The 19,879-nt window shown below is 51.9% G+C and overlaps 2 protein-coding genes across 2 annotated transcripts in view; both read right to left on the bottom strand.

Moving 5' to 3' along the window:
- ccm2l (CCM2 like scaffold protein) overlaps positions 1-1,224 on the bottom strand; it is a 4,948-nt gene extending 3,724 nt beyond the window's left edge. Inside the window, 5 exon segments of the mRNA XM_068749743.1 lie at positions 1-310; positions 378-561; positions 624-707; positions 776-943; positions 1,195-1,224. The exon segment at positions 1-310 is cut by the window's left edge and continues 253 nt beyond it. Of these exon segments, the coding sequence (XP_068605844.1) occupies positions 1-310; positions 378-561; positions 624-707; positions 776-943; positions 1,195-1,224 (776 nt within the window).
- A 5,391-nt stretch (positions 1,225-6,615) lies between these two features.
- Positions 6,616-18,855, bottom strand: xkr7b (XK, Kell blood group complex subunit-related family, member 7b). The gene is made up of 4 exons (XM_068745366.1): positions 18,263-18,855; positions 8,830-9,029; positions 7,515-7,734; positions 6,616-7,411 (listed from the first exon to the last, which is right to left on the bottom strand). Exons 1-4 carry the CDS (start codon positions 18,853-18,855, stop codon positions 6,616-6,618), a joined length of 1,809 nt encoding a protein of 602 aa, XP_068601467.1.
- Positions 18,856-19,879: the final 1,024 nt, after the last annotated feature.

Here is a 19,879-nt window from a genome sequence, read left to right as displayed (position 1 = left end):
CTCACGGGCCTCGCCCTGCGGTTCTCCCAGCTGCCCCCCGTTTTTCGTGTCTGCTGTCTCCTCTCCAGGCTCCCGCCCCCCCCTCTCTCTCCTCCTCCCCCCCTCTCCACGCTCTGGTTTTTGTCATGGCTACTCCTGGACAGCGATGGCCGCCAGTCGACGCCACAGATGGTGTGCCGCCGCTCCATAGTGCCCCCTGCAGCCCGGGGGTCAGCATTGCCGCTCATGGTTTGACGTCGGCCATCGATGGCCGGCGGGTTCTTCCTGTCCAGGCTGTCGTCCCCGGCGACCACTGTGTCCACGTTTAGCCCTGTGGGAAGACACGCGTGGATTAGCGTGCTGTGCTAACATTAGCATAGCGACCGCCGCCACCCCACCTGTTTTGAGGACCAGCAGGTGCAGGGCGTCGTCTCTCAGGTAGGAGGCGGCGGCCATCTGGTGCGTGGGAATCCTCATCAGCAGCTTCTCGTTGTCCCTCCAGGTGAGCAGCAGGCAGCGGGCGGACAGGCTCAGGATGCAGTCCTGGTCCACGCTGGTCGTCAGCGGCAGCACCTTCAGCTGCTGCTGACCACACACCGTTATTGATCATTGATCATTGATCATTGATTTGTTTCATTCCTCACCCTGGCGGCGTCCAGAAGTTGCAGCAGCTCGTCTCGGCTGGACGGATTCAGAGAGACCGACACCCAGGTCAGGTGACCGAGGATCTACGGCGACACGTCAGCTGGTCAGCAGGCGATCCAATCGCAGCTCACCTGAGGAGGCGCGGTTCTACCTTGACCTCCTTCTCTACGTAGTCGAAGATGAGCCTCTCGGGGTGGATGAGGTAGTCCGGCGGGTAAAGGGGGACGGTGTGCAGCGGCCGCCGGCACGCGGCGCCTCGTTCCGCCGACCTGCGGCCGGATTTGGGCCAGACAAACCGCTTGATCGGAGAGACAAAAGCCTGGGGGGGGACACGTGGGACACAGAGATTCGTCTCGCGGCACCGACGCCAGCCGGAAGGTCACAGCGAGTCCTCGATGACGTCATCACGTTGGAGCAGACCATTCAGGACGGCAGCTAACGCTAAGCTTTGAGGCTAGCCGCTAGCTCCTGAAACACCGACCGGGTCCTTCGGCTCCGATCAGGTCCAAACCCCCAGCGGGACGAAAAGTCAAATGTTCCGACCCAGAGACGGAACAGGAAGAACCTTACCTTCTTGAGTTTCTTGGGTTCATAGTCCATCGTGGCTCATCCTCCCTCCAATGGCGGTTCTGTAGTGGATCAGCCAAGTCCTGGTTCTGGTCCTGGTGGCACGCCGCCGGCTTCAGCCTGTCCTTTGTGGTCCTCCTGTCTTTCCCTCAGTCGTTCTGTCCATCGTCCCCTCCGTCTGTCTGCTTCATTCTTCTTCTCTTTCTATACTGATTGTTCCTTTCAGACCCCTCCTGGACACACACACACCTACACACACACACACACACGCACACATGCACACACACACACACACACACACACACACACACACACACACACACAACAGAATGGGAAGCAGAGGAAGCCCTTTTCCTGTCCAAAAGGAAACTCCACCAGAGACTGATAAGACCTGTTTACACTGATTACACTGTCACACACACACACACACACACACACGCACACACACACACACACACACACACACACACACACACCCATACACACACACACACACACTCACACACACACACCTACACAAACACACACACCCCCCATAAAGCCCCCATCAGCCTTCTGTCTCCACGGTCGGCGATGGAGGAGAAAGATGCGTGAATAAAAAGGGACAGGGACAGGGACAGGGACAGGGACAGGGACAGAGACAGGGACAGGGACAGGGACAGAGACAGGGACAGGGACAGGGACAACCTCAGAGGATAAAGAGACTAAAGAACATGTTTTCAAAGCGACTTTGGAGTTTATCCAGGCGTAAACCTGATACTTTGCTGTCTGAGATAAAAACGTTATCCTTCAGTTTTTATTCACCATAAACCCACAGAAGCTGCTCTGATGCTGATGTCCTCAGCTGCAGTGAGCAGGCTTGGCCACAGGGTGGCAGACTTGAAATGAAGACAAGCTGAAGGAAAGAAGAGGAGGAACGGAGAGATGGAAGAGAGGAACGGCAGGCCTGAAAAAGGTTTTAAGAAACGAGAAGGCAGCCAAAAAACCACAACAACACAGACACAGAACACAAACCGGCCCAAAAGAACAGAGGAAAAGGTCACATTCAGGGGGCGGGGCTAATGACACGCAGGTGAAGGGGCGGGGCACACAAACACACAGGAAGCAAAGAGAGTTCGGCTATCGTTCCCCACTCCAGTCCAGTAGGTGGCGGTAATGATCCTGAAATCCTGACCAAAAAACAAACACACACACACACACACACACACACACACACACACACACACACACATTCGAGTGTGGGAAGAAAAGAAAAGGGAAGAAGAGATGATGTAAAGGATGAAATGAAACACATGGAGGACTGATACGATTAAAAAAGAGAAAGAAAGCCCAAACAGAGGGATAGAAACATGGAGCGTCTTTCAGCCGCCGTCCTCCCCCTCTATAAGAAGAGAAGAGGGGGAGGAACTGGACCGAAAAATAAAGAAGAGAAAAGAGGAGCATCTTGTTTGGATGCTGTCGCAACAAATCCTCAGGATGGAGGGATGGAGAGATCAAACCACCTCATTGTTGCCTCAAGAGGAAAAGACAGGAAACAGGAGGAAGAGGGTGGGGAGAAGCTCCGCCCCCCCTCCGACGCCACACCTGGAAAACCCTCCAAGCATCCTGTGGTAAGAAACAGCCAATCAGAGAGCTTTAAATCCCGCTGGACCACCAATGCCAGAGGGAGCTTTGTGACGGTAAGTTTCACGAGGCTCATGGGTAATGTAGTATTCAGAGATAGGAAGGCAGGAAAGCTGCAGTTCCGAACTGAACCCCTGAATGTGGAATATTACCCCGAACTGAAATGTTTAATTCTCGCACCGCCAACAGAAAACACGGGCAGCAGTTTACTTCTGGGGCCGTCGGCCATCTTTACTACAGTTTTGTTCCCATCTACAGTTATCAGCACAGCTTGAGTTCTTTTTTAACAGCGTCATAGATATTTTCACCACTGGTTTGTTTTTTTATTTTCATTCACGCAGAAGATGTTTAAGCAGCATTATAAAAAAAGGAAACATACATACTGTACATACTGTACATACACACCAACACACACACACACACACACGCACACGCACACACACGTCCTAGTATAGCGCCACGCTGGTATATAGATATATAGAATGAGTAAAAAAAACAACGAGTTTTTACATCTTAATATAAGAATCATACCAAAGACATGGCCACCAAGTGAATAAACAATAGATACATAGATAGAAAACAAATACAAAAATAAATAAACATAATTACTTCAATTAATAAAAGAGGAAATGAGTTTTGACACTCATTGTACTTTTTAACATTATTTGTTCAAGTCGATATATATATTTTCAGCGCAACACCTCAACGACGACGGACTGGGTCGTCGCCCGGAATATTTGACTCGCCTTCGTCCCGTGATTGGCCGGTTGATCTGTACATTAGCCAATCATGTTCCACGTGACATAATCAGAGTTGATGTAGAGTCGTTTTCAGCACCATTAGCTTAGCAGTGACTTTCCTGTCGTACCAACATCCAAACGTTCCGGTCGAGCGCGGCCCAGAATCATTTCTAATCGGTATTCCTGGTTGTTTATTTCTCCCTTGAGTTAAAATAACAGTTTCCTGCAGAAGAGACACAAGTTTATCCAAAGTGAGGTTTCTTCCGTTGTCAAGCAGGAATTATTGAGCCTTCTCAAACACAAACACAGGCTAGCGCAAACAGGAACTGAAAAGTAAAAAACAAACACACGTCTAGCTAGCAGCAGGTACGAGCTGCTAATGCTTTAATTCAACCACACCCTGGCTAACTATTACTGGATAGAGTTACACGTGTCCCTGTGCAATGTTCATACAGATTACATACGTGTTTTACTTCCAGGCTGGAACAAACAAGTCTAAAACGTCCCAGAGTTGATTCACTGCGTGTGCAACGCTATCAGAGTATAGCTAGGAGAGGTCGAATGCTAACGTTACCAGCCTCAGCTGCTAGCTTAATGGTCTTTTAGGGTTACGTTAAGCTGAAACAGGACCTGATGTCTCAGAATTTTCCTCCTGTTATCCTTTCAATCGCTGATCATTTGGAGATCAGTGAAACATTAGCCGAACTTTCAGAACACAGAACTATAATGTCAAAATAAAACGGCTACAGAAGAATACAGTCAACAGTCGTCTCATCGTCATCGTGCCCCCTGCAGGATCAAGGCCTGGGACCGGGGCGTGGCACGGCACGACATGTTGATATTTCATTGGTTGTGTAAAAGCAATAAAAGGGCAGGTTTAGCCTACAGTTTAGCAACGTTAGCTAACACGACCTGCTGGAAATGAAAGTTATCCCGACTGAAAACTTCTCATCTGTCATTAAATCATGTCCAACAGGCTTCTGGAGGAAACGCGTGCTCTTCATCGGTTTTTACACTATAAACATTGTCACATTTTGAATTTCCGTGTTGATGCCAGCTTCGAAAAGATGCTGTTTGTCATGCTTCATCAAAACTATTCTCTAAACACCCTTGTTATTTTAAACTGTGCCACTGTATATTGATTTTTTTTTGTGCTCGTGCCAGTCGACTGTGGATCGCGAACCCCTGATCACTGCGATCTTCTAAATGTTGCTTGGCTTTAAATATTAGTTGCATCCATCGCTAGTGCTAGCCCATCATTAAGCTCGATGCATCTTCAGACGTCTTTCAATGAACATGCTCTTTGGGATGAACTGGGATAGCAAAGGGAATGTCATCAACGTAATGCGTCCGTGGCATGCCTGAAAAATATCCTCAGCAGTCTAAAACCACGACAATAGTCATTTATACGTTTCCAAATCAAAACACCTTAAAACGCACCGACTAGCCCGACGGGCTGTAAAAGATAAAGTCTCCTCCAAAGACAGACTGCACAAGAAGATCTGTTCCAAATGAGGACAGGAGCTAGCGCTGGAGCTAATCGTCTTTGCCTTCGGGTCTGGTTGCTGACCTGGTCTTTATGAGACCGTCTACCTTCCTCCGGTTGCTGGACACACCTGAGAGCCACTGCTCCCTGTGAACTTGGCCGCTTTCGGGGGGGGGGGCATCGCAACAGCAGCAAAGAGAATTTCTCATCAGTCCTTATCAACTCATTTTTTTTTCTACTGATGATGTCACTTCCTTGTCCAAATGGTTTCATTTATTAAGCATCATCTCGAACCGTAACTTCAGGCTAACCTGCGCTGGCGCTTTGCATCTCCGAGCGTTCGTTGTCTGCGCTTCCACATCTCGACATTGGAGATCCTTCCAGTCGTTGGTTTTCATCTGCTGGCCTTCCCAAACTCTGGAATACGTTTCCACATCATAACAGTTTGCTCATGATGCCCCCCGTGTGCTAAATATTCCAAGCAACGTGGACAACGTTTAGAGTCTCATCAGCTAACAGCTACAGCTTATAATACTCGCGTACATCTGAATGATTCGACTGTACAGGCCTGTTTGTGGGGGGGGGGGGGTACAGCATACCATATGCTTGTAGCCTCTGCAGAAGTCTCCCACTTCATCGCCGTACTTCCAGTCCGGATTGTTTTGTGTCTTTCCTTTCTCGAGTGGGGAGGGACAGCTGGGACGCAAACAGCGGCTGTTCTGCAGCGCGCCTCTACATTTTATGAACTTTGTCGTAAAGAATGAGACGATGTCTCTCTTTAGACGTAACAGACAGGATCCTTTGAGGACAGTTGCCAAAGTTTGTGTAGGACATGCAACCTTCACGGACGCCAGATGGCACCGAAGATAATAAATGTTAATTATAGCCCACCCAAAACGAAATGTGTTCCTGTTGACTGCACAGTCAGTCGCTTTCTAGACATCTAAATATTCGTCTCATTCATATTTTCATTCTACACTTTTGTCTTGCCTCAATGAAATACGAACTTAAACCTGATCTAACCTCTGAGATGCATCCCAGGTCCCAGAAGAGAACCGAAGCTGGCCGCGGCGTCTGGATGTCCCGTGACCCGGGTCGCTACGTTCCACCCGAGTCAGGTTAGCAGCCCACATGATGATTGCATGTCCGGTGCAAACTCTAGCAGCCCGGTTCCGTCTCCAGGGTCTGCGGCTCAAGTCCACGCAGCAGACTGTTCCTCAAAGATCTCAGACAGCTTCACTTGCTTTTGCTCCGCCTTCTGTCCGTGCAAGAGGAAGCTAAAGTTAACGCTCCTAACGAAAATCCCAAACCGCCACGCTTTTAGAAAAGGAAAGGATTTTCCCCTTACGTCCCACGGCTCATTAATGCTACTTGCGCCCAGACTGTACCTTAACGGGGGGGGGGGGGGGAGCCTTGGTCCCAGATTGCTCTTTACATTTTACAATCAAGTTCTGACGGCCTCTCTTCCTGAGAGGAGTTGCCACATCGCATCCCTTCCATGCCTCTCCTGGGGGGGGGGGGGTAGTCCTGGGAAGAGGCCTAATCTCAGGCTGAGCCTTGCATCAGGACCGCTGCTTAGACAGTCGTCTCGTATTCTAATACCTCTTTGCTGCCCATCATGCTACTTCTGTACTGTATCCGGGGGCTGACGGCGGACGTGGTCTCCAGGAGCAGAATGGTCTTGCGAAGGCGGCGATCGATAAAATGCGCGTCCCAGGCCGGGTATCGCTTTCTAGGGAGGTCGATTCGGATGACGGGTCCCTCCAGCGCACGGGACGTGGAGGAGGTCCGGTGAAGGAGTGCAGGAGAAGAGGACGGGGAGGGACGCACTTGGAATATGGGCAGACAACTGTCCCTGTCGCGTTCCCCGGGCGCTGCCTCCCCAGTGTCTTTAGTCCTCGGGAGAGTCCTCGGAGGACTGGTAATCACCATGTCTGTTTGGGAGCCTTGGGACGGAGTGAGACAAGCGTCAATCACTCCCGCCACCCCTCCTGCCCCCACCGCCCCCTCATCCACGCAACCCGCCCACTGGGAATTCAAAACAGGGCCGTCAGGGTGCAGCCAGCAGTAGTAAACCAGCATGAAGAAGGTTCCCAGGGCGAAGCTGCAGGCCACCAGGCACACCACCACCAGGGCGGAGGAGTCGGAGGTGTGGGGGCCGCGGTAGGTGTACCAAGCCGCCGTCAGCGCCACGTTCTCGGCCAGCGTCACGGAGTAGTAGACGGTCATGCGGAAGCGGCTCGGGCCCTCCTTCACGTTGAACCAGCAGAAGATGTAGATGATGCCCACCACCATGTTGTAGATGATTTCCTCCCACTTGGACATGCAGAAATCCGTCTCGCCTTGGATGATCCAGAAAGTCATGACACACCTGGAAGCCGATAAAGAGCACCGTGAGTGGCTAATCATTCAGACGGGGGGGGTCGTTTCGGCTAATCATTGTGAACGGCTGCGTGGCAGGCCGCGCGGCGCACCAGTGGCTGACGATGAATATCCCGAAGTAGAGCTGGAAGACGGAGGCGAAGAGGGCGAAGGCCACGGTCCTCGCCCCGATGGTGAAGAAGTGCCACAGCATCTGGGTGATGACGGCCTTGTAGGACATGGGCAGCTTGTCATCACGGGAGTCCCGCAGGACCTTCTGGTAGGAGGCGATCATCCAGGCCAACGAGACCAGGGAGGCGGAGGCTGAGAGACCTGGGGAGGCAGGACGACGGGGGGGGGGGGGGCGGTTAGCCATCGTCCTAAATCAAGGGAAATGGACAATACCCCGATGCCTGAGACTCTGGATCCTTTAGTTTATCATTAAACAAGCCTTCTTCTCCCTTTTGATGCTCCACAGCGTTTCCTTTACTCCTTTTATGCCCCATAAAAGGACGGGTGAGAGTCGTTTCCCTGCCTATAATACATGACATTATAACCAAGCCTGTGGATATTAAACCAGGAAATTGTCTCCGTGCATCAAAAGGGAATGAAAGACTTTTAATTTGGAGCGACGTCGTAGTCGTTTTAGGTTTCACATTTTCCTGTTGCGACATTAACTGCTGTTAAGTCGTAGTTCCGTCTCAGTCGTATTCTGTAAATGTAATGTAAGTTCTACTTTGAAAAGCAGCGTTTCCATTTTAAAACATCATACTTAAATGACTAGGACTGACATAATAATATTTATAACAGCAAAAACAATTCACCTGAATATCAACCCTATGTTTGGTATAAAGATTTGTTTTCTCGATGTAAACAAACAATGCTACGATGCTAAAAGCGCGTTTTAAAATGACGTCGCTGTGAGGAGCTCAGGATAGAACGTCAACGACAAACACGCTGAATAAAACAGGAAGGTCATCAGACAGACCCGAATCAGCCTCATCTTGAATTAAATGATCAACCTCACGCTAACGCTAACGCTAAAGCTAACCGTCAAGCCCGCTGCAAGCTCTTTAAATCATGAAATATTCACGCGTACTAATAAAGCAGCCCTAAAGCAGCCATGAACACCAAGGAATCCAGATCTGAGCAGAAGAGCTGCACACACGTCCAAAGCGTTTCAGATCTGGATCTGATCTGGATCTGATCTGGATCTGATCTGGATCTGAGGCGTCTCTGCTCCATCAGAGGTAGCAGCAAACAGTTGATGACATTCGTCTCGTATTACATAAAAACACCATTACATGTCCTTGTGTGGTAAAAAGTAGCTTTGGAGTTCCTCAAGGATCTGTTCTCGGTCCTCTGATTGACCCGCTTTATTTGGATGGTTATCCACAATGCTCCTGAACATGTATTGATCCGTCTCACCCTGCAGAGGGAGCACAGCGCCTCCATGGATCATGATGCTCAGCTGGAGGACGAGCTGCGGAGCCGACTTCAGGAAGGCTTCGAGGAGGCGGAGCATGGTGATGTCAGCGCTCTCAAACATCAGCCGCCAGTGGAAGTGGCGCCGGGGCCCGTTGCTGTGCCAGCTGCTCTGGGCGCCCAGATAGAGGGCGTGGACGTACCTGAGGGGGGGGGGCGTGTCAGAATATTTCCGTTATTATGATCTTTGTAAAGCAGAAGCAGCAAAAGGAAGCGTCACATTAGGACGGAGGTGATCAACAAGTAGCTATTGTTTCATTCAACAATGGAGCTGAAGGGCGCCACGGGTTTGTGAGCGTGGCAGGAAGGACAGATGCATCATGGGAGAGGAGGACAGTCGTGGTGCGCAGCAGGACGGACGGGAAGTGGAGGTGAAGTGAAGCTCAAGGAAAAGAGAGACGACGCTTTCTTCCTGCACTTCTGCATCCTCAAGCAGATTTTAAATAGAGGAGGAGCACACACACACACACACACACACACACACACACACGCACACACCTACACACACACACACACTGACAGACAGGCAGGAAGGCCAACAAGGCAGCCTGGAAATCTGTAGCTCTGCAAATAATTTGCTGTCCAAGCACTGCTGGGGTTCCTCCATTCATCCATCGGCCCTCCTCTCCTCCTCCCCCTCTCCTCCTCCCCCTCTCCTCCTCCCCCTCTCCTCCTCTCCTCCCCCTCTCCTCCTCTCCCTCTCTCCTCCTCTCCCTTTTCTATATCCTCTCCTCCTCCTCTACACTTCTACCTCCATCACTCCTCTTTCCTCTCCCCTCTGTTAAAAACTCGAGGCCACAGCCAGACACACTCAGTGTGTGTGTGTGCGTGTGTGTGTGTGTGTGTGTGTGTGTGTGTGTGTGTGTGTGTGTGCGTGTGTGTGTGTGTGTTCAGCTGTTACACACACGCGCCGGCAGAGCTTTCAACATTCCTGCAGACCGACCAGGAAGCCAAAGAGTCCCGATTTGCACTGATGGAAAATACGTTTTAATTAGCGTTTCTAAATTTAAGTTTTTAACAAATGTTGATTTTTGCCCCAAATAATGAAACTAAAATGAACAATGGACCAAAAAAAAAAAGATTTTTATCACAAGAATTAAACTTTTAAGCAACTCCTGGTCTTCTTCTATCTTTATATTTATCTTTAATTAGACAAAGAAAAATCTGGAATGTCTCCTTGTTGCCTAGCAACCGCACCACACCTCTGAATCGGACGCTGTGCTTTCCACCAGAGCCAATAGGGCTGCACATTTCAGACATGTGACCCGAGGCATCATTCGTGAACACAACACAACTTTAAACATCATGTTTGTTTAAAAGTTCAGGAGGTCCAAATGCAAACAGGGACCGGTTCTGGAGTCCAAGAGGCCACACCCACAGGTGTGACGTTTGGAGGCGTGGCAGAGAACAATAAAACGGAGGTGGTAACAGAAGCTCGTCGCTACAAAGAGGCCGTAAAATGATTGATTTTTACATCCATTTTATGATGTCATAACTCCACATTGTGACATCATTGATGCAGCTTTACTGTAAATGAAGAGGGGCGAAACGGGGGGAGGGGGGGGGGCAAGTGTTTCTTAATAACGCAGCCTCTTGTCCTGGTCCGGCCCCTCCTTGGTCTCCATGGCGATTGGCCATTGGTACCAGCACCAGGCCGTTAGCGGGGGGGGCGTATCTTTACCCTTCATCACTCGTCTAAAGAGACTCTCGACATTATCACACCAGCAATCACTGAATTTATTGCCTCTTTGTACGCGTGTGTGTTTGTGTGCAGACAGACACACACACACGCCGCCGGTTCTCACTCGTGATTGGCCGAGGCGCTTCAGACGCCGCTGAGCAATAACTGAGACGTAGAAATGATCAGACGTCGTCCTGCCAATTGGAAGATGAAGTGGGAGGGAGACGGAGAACCTGCCCCCCCCCCCCCCCCACACACAGAGAAAAGACCCGGGTTCAAGGAAACCCCCGCCCTAGAGGTGACATCATCAGGTCTGGTCCTCTATATGTCCACTGTTAAGACCCTTTGTCCCCACTTTGTCCACTCTTAGAGGGCACTCCATCTAACTTAGTCCACCAGAGGAGCGGACACGTCCCCCCCCCAGAGACCTGATCTCCAGAGTCGTCTGTTTTCCAGGGATTTGGAGCCTTAGATCCGGATGCGGAGTCTCCAGAGGTCGATCCTTTAACAGTGTTCGTACGGAAGCTCACGCAGGACAGAAATAACGTCTGCTCTGTCTCTCAGCTCGACCTACTTAGACCGGGAACCGGCACACGGAGAGGAGAGGAGGATGAGGGATGGAGAGGAGAGGAAGAAAAGAGGGAGAAACAGAGGAGATGCTCGTGTGTGTGCGTGAGCGTGTAGCGAACACACCGAGAGGAACGGCCATTGATCGCTGAGGCCAGGCTGATCAGATAAGATCCGGTGAGCGCTCCAGTGTTTGATTGGGAAGTGTGTGTGTGTGTGTGTGTGTGTGTAGGTGTGTGTGTGTGTGAAAAGCAGAGATATAAACGATCAGACCTGAGCCTTTCAGTTAAGGGATAACATCACACACACACACACACACACACACACACACACACACACACACACACACGGAGAGAGGGAGCAGAGGAAGCAGAGAAGGAGAAAGGGAGCAGAGAAGGAGAGAGGGAGCAGAGGGAGCAGAGAAGGAGAAAGGGAGCAGAGAAGGAGAGAGGGAGCAGAGAAGGAGAGAGGGAGCAGAGGGAGCAGAGAAGAGATCTGAGACGATGCGTTGTCACAGGTAAATTCTAACTCCTCGTGGCTCCTCCCCTTTTCCAGGTCAGAAACCAGCTGGAGTCAAAGCTGTGGACGGAATCCACATCCACACCCGATGTCTTCCTGCAGGGGAACCATTCCATCCGGTCCGATAAAGGAATCCAGAATCGTTGAGATGACTGCAGCTGAAGGTCACTCAAGGACAAACGGAGAAATGAAAACTGTTCGGGTGGTTTTTCCCCATCACGCCGCTACCATGGTTACGCCGGCACCGCAGACACAAAGCATGCTCCTCATCAGCCGGTCGTCTCACATCGTGTGGACGCCTGGTCCCCAGAAGGACACGTCCCACACGGAGACACACGCTGTGGTCCATCCCCCAGCTGCTGCCCCACAGAGCCACTCAGCTGTGTGTGTGTGTGTGTGTGTGTGTGTGTGCGTGTGTGTGTGTGTGTGCATGCGTGTCCGTGCGTGTCAGAACAAACATTGAATCCTCAGCATGTGATCCAGGCATCCCCTCAGCCAATCAGTAACGAGCCGATCAATGCCGGGACCCCTCGGGCCAATCAGTGCAGCTTTAAGAAAGTCATCGGATAAACGGCTTAAAGCGATGATTGTGGCGCCCCCCTCAGGCCAATCAGAGCCACGTGAGAACGGCGGGAGAGAAAGACGTCACACCGTTTCGGCTGAAGTCTGAAGCATCCGTTACTGAGGAGGGAATTCTGATCATCGTAAGCCCGCCCCCTCTTCTCATGGTTGTCATGGATACGGACCCACATTTGAGCCAACATTAGTTTCACCTCAGATAAATCCTAACCGTCCGACCAGAACCTGCTGCGTGTCGGATCCTGATGAAAAAAACCCAAAGCGGTCGGACCAGTAGAAATACAACAGGAATATTTCTGAGCGTTCTGATTGGCTGGGACGTTAGACTTAATTTATTACCGGTGATCACCCAACAGCAGGATGCGAACGCTGCAGCGTTTAATCACGATATCACACAGGCGATGCTTCTTCCTCTCTGGATAAGGCCTACGAGATGGTACGATACTTAGTAGCTCCCTCTAGTGGTCAAAATCCTACATTTACATATAACAGTTTCGATGCTCTCTGAACGTCTCCCTCCTCCAACAACTTCATCAACTTCATCAACTTCATGATCCATATTTACAGCAGAGACAGCAGAGAGACAAAAGTCCCAACGAGAAGGCGACGTTAGCGACGTTAGCGGTGTTAGCGGTGTTAGCGGTCGCTGTTGGATTCCACGAGTCTGTTCAGAAGAGAACAGAAGGTAGCAGTTCTAATTCTCACTTTCTCTTTGTTTTTAAATGTTTTTATTTTTGTGGTTTATTCAGATGTAGATCCACGAATAAAACAAAAGAAGAAGAGGAGGAGGAGGAGGAGGAGGGCGTCGAATTTGGACCTGGAGTCGTGTTTGTGACGGTTTATGGTGTGTTGTTGTTCGTCGCCTCGCTCGCAGCGTGGAAAGTTGTTTTTGGAAACGAACGGGGGAAATGTTCAGTCAGGCTTCGCGGAGGCGTGCCGGCGCCCTCACAGCAATCTTATTGTTCGGAATAAAGAGGCAGCATGAAAGGCGGATGAAAGGAATTCTCATATTTCCACTGAGGCGAGATGAGAAGCTGCAAACTTGTGTCTAGTTTAGTTGTGAACGCACACTTATCCAGCGAGCTAACTCCAGCGAGATAACTCCAGCGAGCTCACTCCAGCGAGATAACTCCAGCGAGCTAACTCCAGCAAGCTAACTCCAGCGAGCTAAATCCAGCGAGCTAACTCCAGCGAGCTAACTCCAGCGAGCTAACTCCAGCGAGCTAAATCTAGCGAGCTAACTCCAGCGAGCTAACTCCAGCGAGCCAAATCCAGCGAGCTAAATCCAGCGAGCTAACTCCAGCGAGCTAACTCCAGCGAGCTAAATCCAGCGAGCATTCAGACTGGTCAGTCTCATGGCAACTTGAAGCAAGTCGTTCTTGAAGTGGATGAGGAGGATGAGGAAGAACCGGACGAGAACACGGGCCGGATCAAACGATTTGCGTTTCGATGCAGGTTTTTCACAAGAGCGGCAGCCGGAATCTGGCCAAATCACAGCTGGGGGGTAAACGTTCCCACTCGGAGAGATGAAAGGAAGGACGGAGGCAGGACAGAAGAGAGGGATGGAGGAGGGAGGAGGGGAACCTAGTTCTAATTCGAGAGGCGAAATGAGCGGAGGAACAGGTGAAGGAACGAGAAAACGATGAACCGCGAGCGTCGACACAGGAAGCACCGCTCTCTCCTTTTACACGCACACGCCCACACACACACGCACACACGCACACACACACACACAAACGTTAGAACATCATTCCCCATTAAAGCGAATGGGAAGGTGTGTGAATGAGTTGATCTGAGTCGTTACCGTGGCAGCAGCCGCCGGTCCATTCACAACCCTGAATGAGGCTGACGAGGGTCACACAGCGTGAATAGACCGGGACGAGACGGCGTGTGAGAACGAATACGCACAAACGGAACTCAGAGAACGCAGGATGACGAAGGAATGGAAAGAGACGTTGGAATTAACTGTAGAAGAATGTTACGGTTATTTAACCTCTGATGTCAGAGAGTCACTTAAAGCTTCGAAAAAGCAAACGCAATGATGTGAAGCAGCGTCAGCCAGCGGCCTCCATTAAAGCAAACCACGCCCCTCCTACGGTCCATCAGGGATCAAAGGGATCAACGGGTTCAAAGGGTACGTTCAGGGTTCAAAGGGTCCGTTCAGGGTTCAAAGGGATCGTTCAGGGTTCAAAGGGATTGTTTAGGGTTCAAAGGGATCGTTTAGGGTTCAAAGGGATCGTTCAGGGTTCAAAGGGATTGTTCAAAGTTCAAAGGGTACGTTCAGGGTTCAAAGGGATCATTCAGGGTTCAAAGGGATTGTTCAAAGTTCAAAGGGATCGTTCAGGGTTCAAAGGGTACGTTCAGGGTTCAAAGGGATCATTCAGGGTTCAAAGGGTTCGTTCAGGGTTCAAAGGGATCGTTCAACGTTGAAAGGGATCGTTTAGGGTTCAAAGGGATCGTTCAGGGTTCAAAGGGATCGTTCATGGGCGGAACTAGAAGAAATCGCTGCTCAATATATTAGGAAAAGTGGCTCCCGTCAGTGAATATCAGTGTGTGTATGTGTGTGTGCGTGTGTGTGTGTGTGTGTGTGAGAGACTAAAATGCAGTCAGTCACTATCTCGTTATTAACAAGTTTTTCTTTTTAATTAACGTCACTTGACCACAGTTTATTTCCTGGGAACACAGCCAGAAAAGCCTCTCTCTCTCTCACACACACACACACACACACACACACACACACACACACATTATTGATTTTCATTGTTTCATCCATCCATCTTTCTGACAGTCACTCCTATGACTCAACTCCCTGGTGTGTGTGTGCGCGCGTGTGCGTGTGCGTGTGCACTGAAGTGGGCGGTTTCTTTGTGCTGACTGACACTTTGACGGCGCGTTGATGTAAGGAGTCGCGTCTCTTTGTTCAGGCGACAAATGAATTAAAGTGTTTATCATGTGAGGACGGGCAGAAGATTAGAAGAGGTGTGTGTCACATTCCTCTCCCATCAAATCCAGATTTCAGATGTTTCACTTCACCTAGAAACCGAAACACGTGAAGAAGAAGGAGACGTTTGTTCCTGTCAGACGGGAGGGCGTCGGATCGCGTCCCACAGGAACCGATGAAGAGTGGGGACTCTTCCTCAGAGCGGCGCAGCGCCGAGGTGACCGTCTCCGACACCGTGACCTTCGCCCTGAGTCTCGGCTGCAGGCTCAGGCCACCTGCTGGCAGAAGAGACGGGGACATTGTGGCTCCACAAATGCAAGGCATTGTGGGAAATTGGGCCATTTATTTTGCTTCTGCTCCAATCATCTCTTTATCTCTGTTTTGTTCTCTCACTCTTTCCTTCTCCTCCTCCCTCCTCTCTCCTCTTCCTCGCCCCTCACTTCCTATCTTAATGACTGTTAGCCGAGGACGGATCCAGGCGGGACGCCCCGCCGGGTCCCGCTTCATAAGACGGTTGTCTCTCTGATTGTTCTCTCCCAGTCGGATCCAGTCTCAGCAGCACCGACCGCAGAGACGGGACAAAAGGCGTCTCAGTTTAGACCCTCCCCCTTTGAGACGCCTGACACGTCCCACCTGGGAACGCCGCAGGCGTCGCCTTTGATTACGACGCAGAGAAACGGAGGACCGTTCAGAAAATCAGAATCAGAGACATTTATCGTCTTTGTTTGCGGTTTGGCTAAAGACGACGCCTTAATTCGCCTCCCTGCCGTGTTCTGATTGGATTAGAGGGATTAATGGGTTGTGTGTTTGTAGTCTGTATTTATGAGTCTCAGTGTTAGAGGTCAGTGTGTGTGTGCGTGTGTGTGTGTGTGCGTGTGTGTGTGTGCGTGCGCGTCTGAAAGCCCTATTGCTGCATGGATCAGTGAACGCACGCATTCAGCCGTGCGTTAATGTGATTGGCTTTTTTGTGTTTGTGTACAGGTGTGTAAATAATGAACTGACCATTGCAAGGAACACACACACACACGCGCACACGCACACACACACACACACACACACACACACCGCCCCGCCCCGCTCTGCCCCAGCCTCTTGACTTTTAGGTACAACAACCAAAGCTAAAGCAGAAACGGCGACAGATTGGATGACAATATACGCTAGCAGAGAAGTGACTTCCTACACACACACACACACTCACTCACACACACACACACACACACACTCACACACACACACACACACACACACACACTCACACACACAGGAAATTGATTGACAGCTCCCTCAAGGGCTGCGGTGAATTATTCAGCGCCGCCTGACAGACCAACACACAGGAAAGCGTGCAGAGAGACAGAACGTCAGTCATCGGGGGGGGGGGGGGGGGGACAGACAGACAGACAAACAGACAGACGGGCAGAGAGACGGGCAGGTGGGGGCGGCATGGATCATGGAAACCTCCCTCCAGGAATATTCTCCATGCATTTATGCATTTAGAGTCTGGAGGCCCTGAATTCTTAAAGGTCCTCCCAACTTTCATTCAAATAACTTTATGTGTTTATTCCTGCTAACAAACAAACAAACAAACAAACAAACAAACTGTTCACTGGCTGAAGTCATGAGAACAGAACGGAAGCCATCACGATGACGGGCGGGGGCGGGGCGGGGCAGGGGCGGGGGCGGGGCGGCGGTTTGTCGGCTTGTTGGGTCTGACTGCTTCAAGTCAGACATCAGATGCAGGAGATAATAAAGTTTCACGTCGATTGATTCATGATCAGGATCAATGAAGCTTCCAGCTTATTGTTCTGTTTGATGCTTTACATCAAACAGAACTCCCTGTAAACCGGGCTAACCGGGCTAGCCGGGCTAACCGCCGCTACCTGCTGCTCCCGTCTCGTCTTTACAGGGATTACCGTCTAATGCCTGGCAGGAGACGAAGGACAGAGGAGGAGGAAGATAAATCAGTCTAAAAGCGAGGGACCAGAGGACGTTTCAGGAAAACTGAAGAGAAACTGAATCAGTGAGTTGAAATTCAAACGCATCCACCTCGGATTCTAAATGTTTGATCGGATTTCAGGATAAACGGCAGAGAAAAAAGAAAAGCAGACAAACGCGACAAACTACACCCAGCTTCTCTTCCTCCACGCTCCTCGACTTGTCATTGCTGTTAGCCACACCCCCATCCCTTTAGCCCCACCCACTCCTTGCCAAATAACCAGCCTCTCCCTTGAGTTAGGCTCAGCAGCGCCATCAGCCACCGCCGCCTTGCGTGTGAATCCCCTCGTGCTTCATTTCCCAATCATTCGAGGCGACGTCGCTTCAGAGCGCGATCCATGAAGCGACGAGATCCAAACGTAAACATTTCTACTTCCGGACTTTAGCTTGAAGAACGACGAGACGAGAAGTCAGTGGAAACGAGATCCGAACAAATTGGGAAGCAGCCGAACGTCCTGCCGTTAAAACGATCAAAGAAAGAAGCACAACTTCAGCCGAACTGCTTCCTGTTGAAGCGTATGTCACTTCCTGTTGTTCCTGCGCCGCCGAGGCGGGCGGACCTCAGGGCGGCTTCTGGATCTGTGGCTCCGCCTCCCGGAGAGACAAAATCATCGATCAACTTTCATGTTCAGCCCAAAGACGGTCCAAAACGCAGCGATCCGGTGGAGGAGAGCTGAAGACGTCCTCTGGACGTCAACCGGAGCGTCCTGCGTGTCCAGAAGGAACGAGAAGACTCACAAACGGGACGACCAGCCGGATGAAAGGAGCAGCGGGTCAGCATGTCAGAACCACCGGGCCGGGTCGACCGTCCAGAACCGGAGGAAGACGGACCCGGGCTCACGTCCTCACTGGGGGGGGGGGGGGGGGGGCGTTTCCTGCTGGGCTCCTTCACATCTTCCTCCAGCGGGAATATATTTTGGGAGATCAGCGCACACACTGCAAATACACGCGCACGGATGCACGCGCAGCGAGCACGCACGTCACCAGGAGCAGCAAGATAGTGCTGGCGCTCACGTGCATATTAAAGACACACCAGCGTGTATGCATGTGCACGCGCGCACACACGCACACACCTCTCGTCCTCACAGCGGTCCTACCTCCAGACTTGGCCCAGCTGCAGGACGTGCAGCGCGGTCTGAAAGACCCACATGCAGCCGGTGCAGCACCTCCGCGGGGAACCGGCCGCCCCCGGTGTCGCCGGTGTCGCGGGCGGGGCGGAGGAGGCGGAGACGGCGGTAGCATGCGCGGCGTTCCCCGCCGCCGCGCACACGCCGCGCTGGTCGCTGTCCTTGGTGCTTAAAGTGCTTTCGGCCGCCGCCGCCGCCGCCGCGCCTGCCGCGCCCGCCGCGCCCGCCGCGCCGGTCCCGCTGCAGCTCGCCGCTCCGTCCCCGCCGCTCAGCTCCGAATAGTCGTACACGAACCACCGGAAACTCAACACCTGCACGACGGCGGAGGGAACCACGACGAAGACGAGCGTCAAGCCGAACCACCAGCGGTCCCCCCGCAGGTAGTAGTCCGCGGCCAGCCACAGGTCGGTGGCGCCGTCCGAGAAGAAGACGAGCAGGGCGCAGAGCACCCAGCAGCAGTCCAGCAGGGCGGCGGGGGCGGCGGGGGGGCCCTGCTCGGAGACGCTCCGGGGCGCGCTGTCGTCCTCCGCGGACGCCGCCGCTCCGTCCGACTTAGCGGCCATGTTGGTTAGGATGGGAGAGAAAGACAGAGAAAGAGGTGGGGAGGGAGGAAGGAGGGGGCTGCGTGCAGGGGAGAGAGAGGGGGGGGGGGGGGGATTACATCATAACTAGCCTCATCATCAGCCAATTCATTGTGAGGCGGAACGGCGCCGTTAACGGGACACCGGCGCGGCGCGTTCAGGACGTCCTCCGGGGTTTAGCCTGTCCCGGTCAGACCCAGGTCTCTGCAGCGGCGGCGGTTCTGTCTCACACGAGCGGACCGGACCGGACTCCCGTCAAACGGGTCCAGCCCCGTTTCTGACCTCAGCTCCTCAGACAGACCTCCAGAACATCTCGGGTCCAATCGGGTCCAATGAGACTCTGAGGGGACGATCTCTTCGTGATTTGGGTCTGGTTCTGGTCCCGGCCCGGCAGCTCTCAGCATCGGAGCAGAAGAACCGGCGGGTTTGTGGGTCTGGTTGAAACGGTTCCGTCGGGTCGGCCCGACCTGCAGGACCGGACCGCATGAAGGCCGGTTTCCCACCTCAGCTCCGCTTGGGGTTCAGATCCTAAATGCTGTCCAGGTCAAAGTTCAACCTGATCCATGCAAACATCGAGATGCGATTTTTCCTCTGACCCCGAAACTCTTGTCAAGCGTGTTGCATTTTCATTGTAGCACCCCCATGAGGTCAGGTGGCGGAAGCGCAGCGGGACGGACGAAGCGACGCTTCACCCGAGCTCGCATCCCGGGTCAGAGTGCAGATCTCAGTTTCCCTGTGGCACACCATCCTTTAATAAATAGATCTGTAATGGAGCTGACCTCCAGAGGAGCCTGGCGCCCTCTACTGGGCCAAACCCGAACCTCTGGTTCCGAGTAATGCTAATGTTAGCCACATTCTAAGCATAGCAAGAAGAGGTCCCTCTAATGTCTAACAGAGACCTCACAAGTCCAGGGACCCGAGGATGTGTCTGAGTGTGTGTGTGTGTGTGTGTGTGTGTGTGTGTGTGTGTGTGTGTGTTTCGTCTGAGGAGTGGGAGTTTGTGCAG

The sequence above is a fragment of the Brachionichthys hirsutus genome, chromosome 2 (assembly GCF_040956055.1).
Source record: "Brachionichthys hirsutus isolate HB-005 chromosome 2, CSIRO-AGI_Bhir_v1, whole genome shotgun sequence".
In the NCBI taxonomy this organism is placed as follows: Eukaryota; Metazoa; Chordata; class Actinopteri; order Lophiiformes; family Brachionichthyidae; genus Brachionichthys; species Brachionichthys hirsutus.
The sequence above is the reverse complement of the archived record's forward strand: the minus strand, read 5'-3'. Positions and strand labels throughout refer to the sequence as shown.

Bases quoted from the DNA above. Each gene is read 5' to 3' on its own strand.
- xkr7b (XM_068745366.1), bottom strand. From the start codon at position 18,855: ATGGCCGCTAAGTCGGACGGAGCGGCGGCGTCCGCGGAGGACGACAGC. The intron at 9,030-18,262 runs GTAGGACCGCTG...CCCCCCCCTCAG, and splicing joins CAGCTGGGCCAAGTCTGGAG to GTACGTCCACGCCCTCTATC. The intron at 7,735-8,829 runs GTGAGACGGATC...CTGCCTCCCCAG, and splicing joins CGCTGTGCTCCCTCTGCAGG to GTCTCTCAGCCTCCGCCTCC.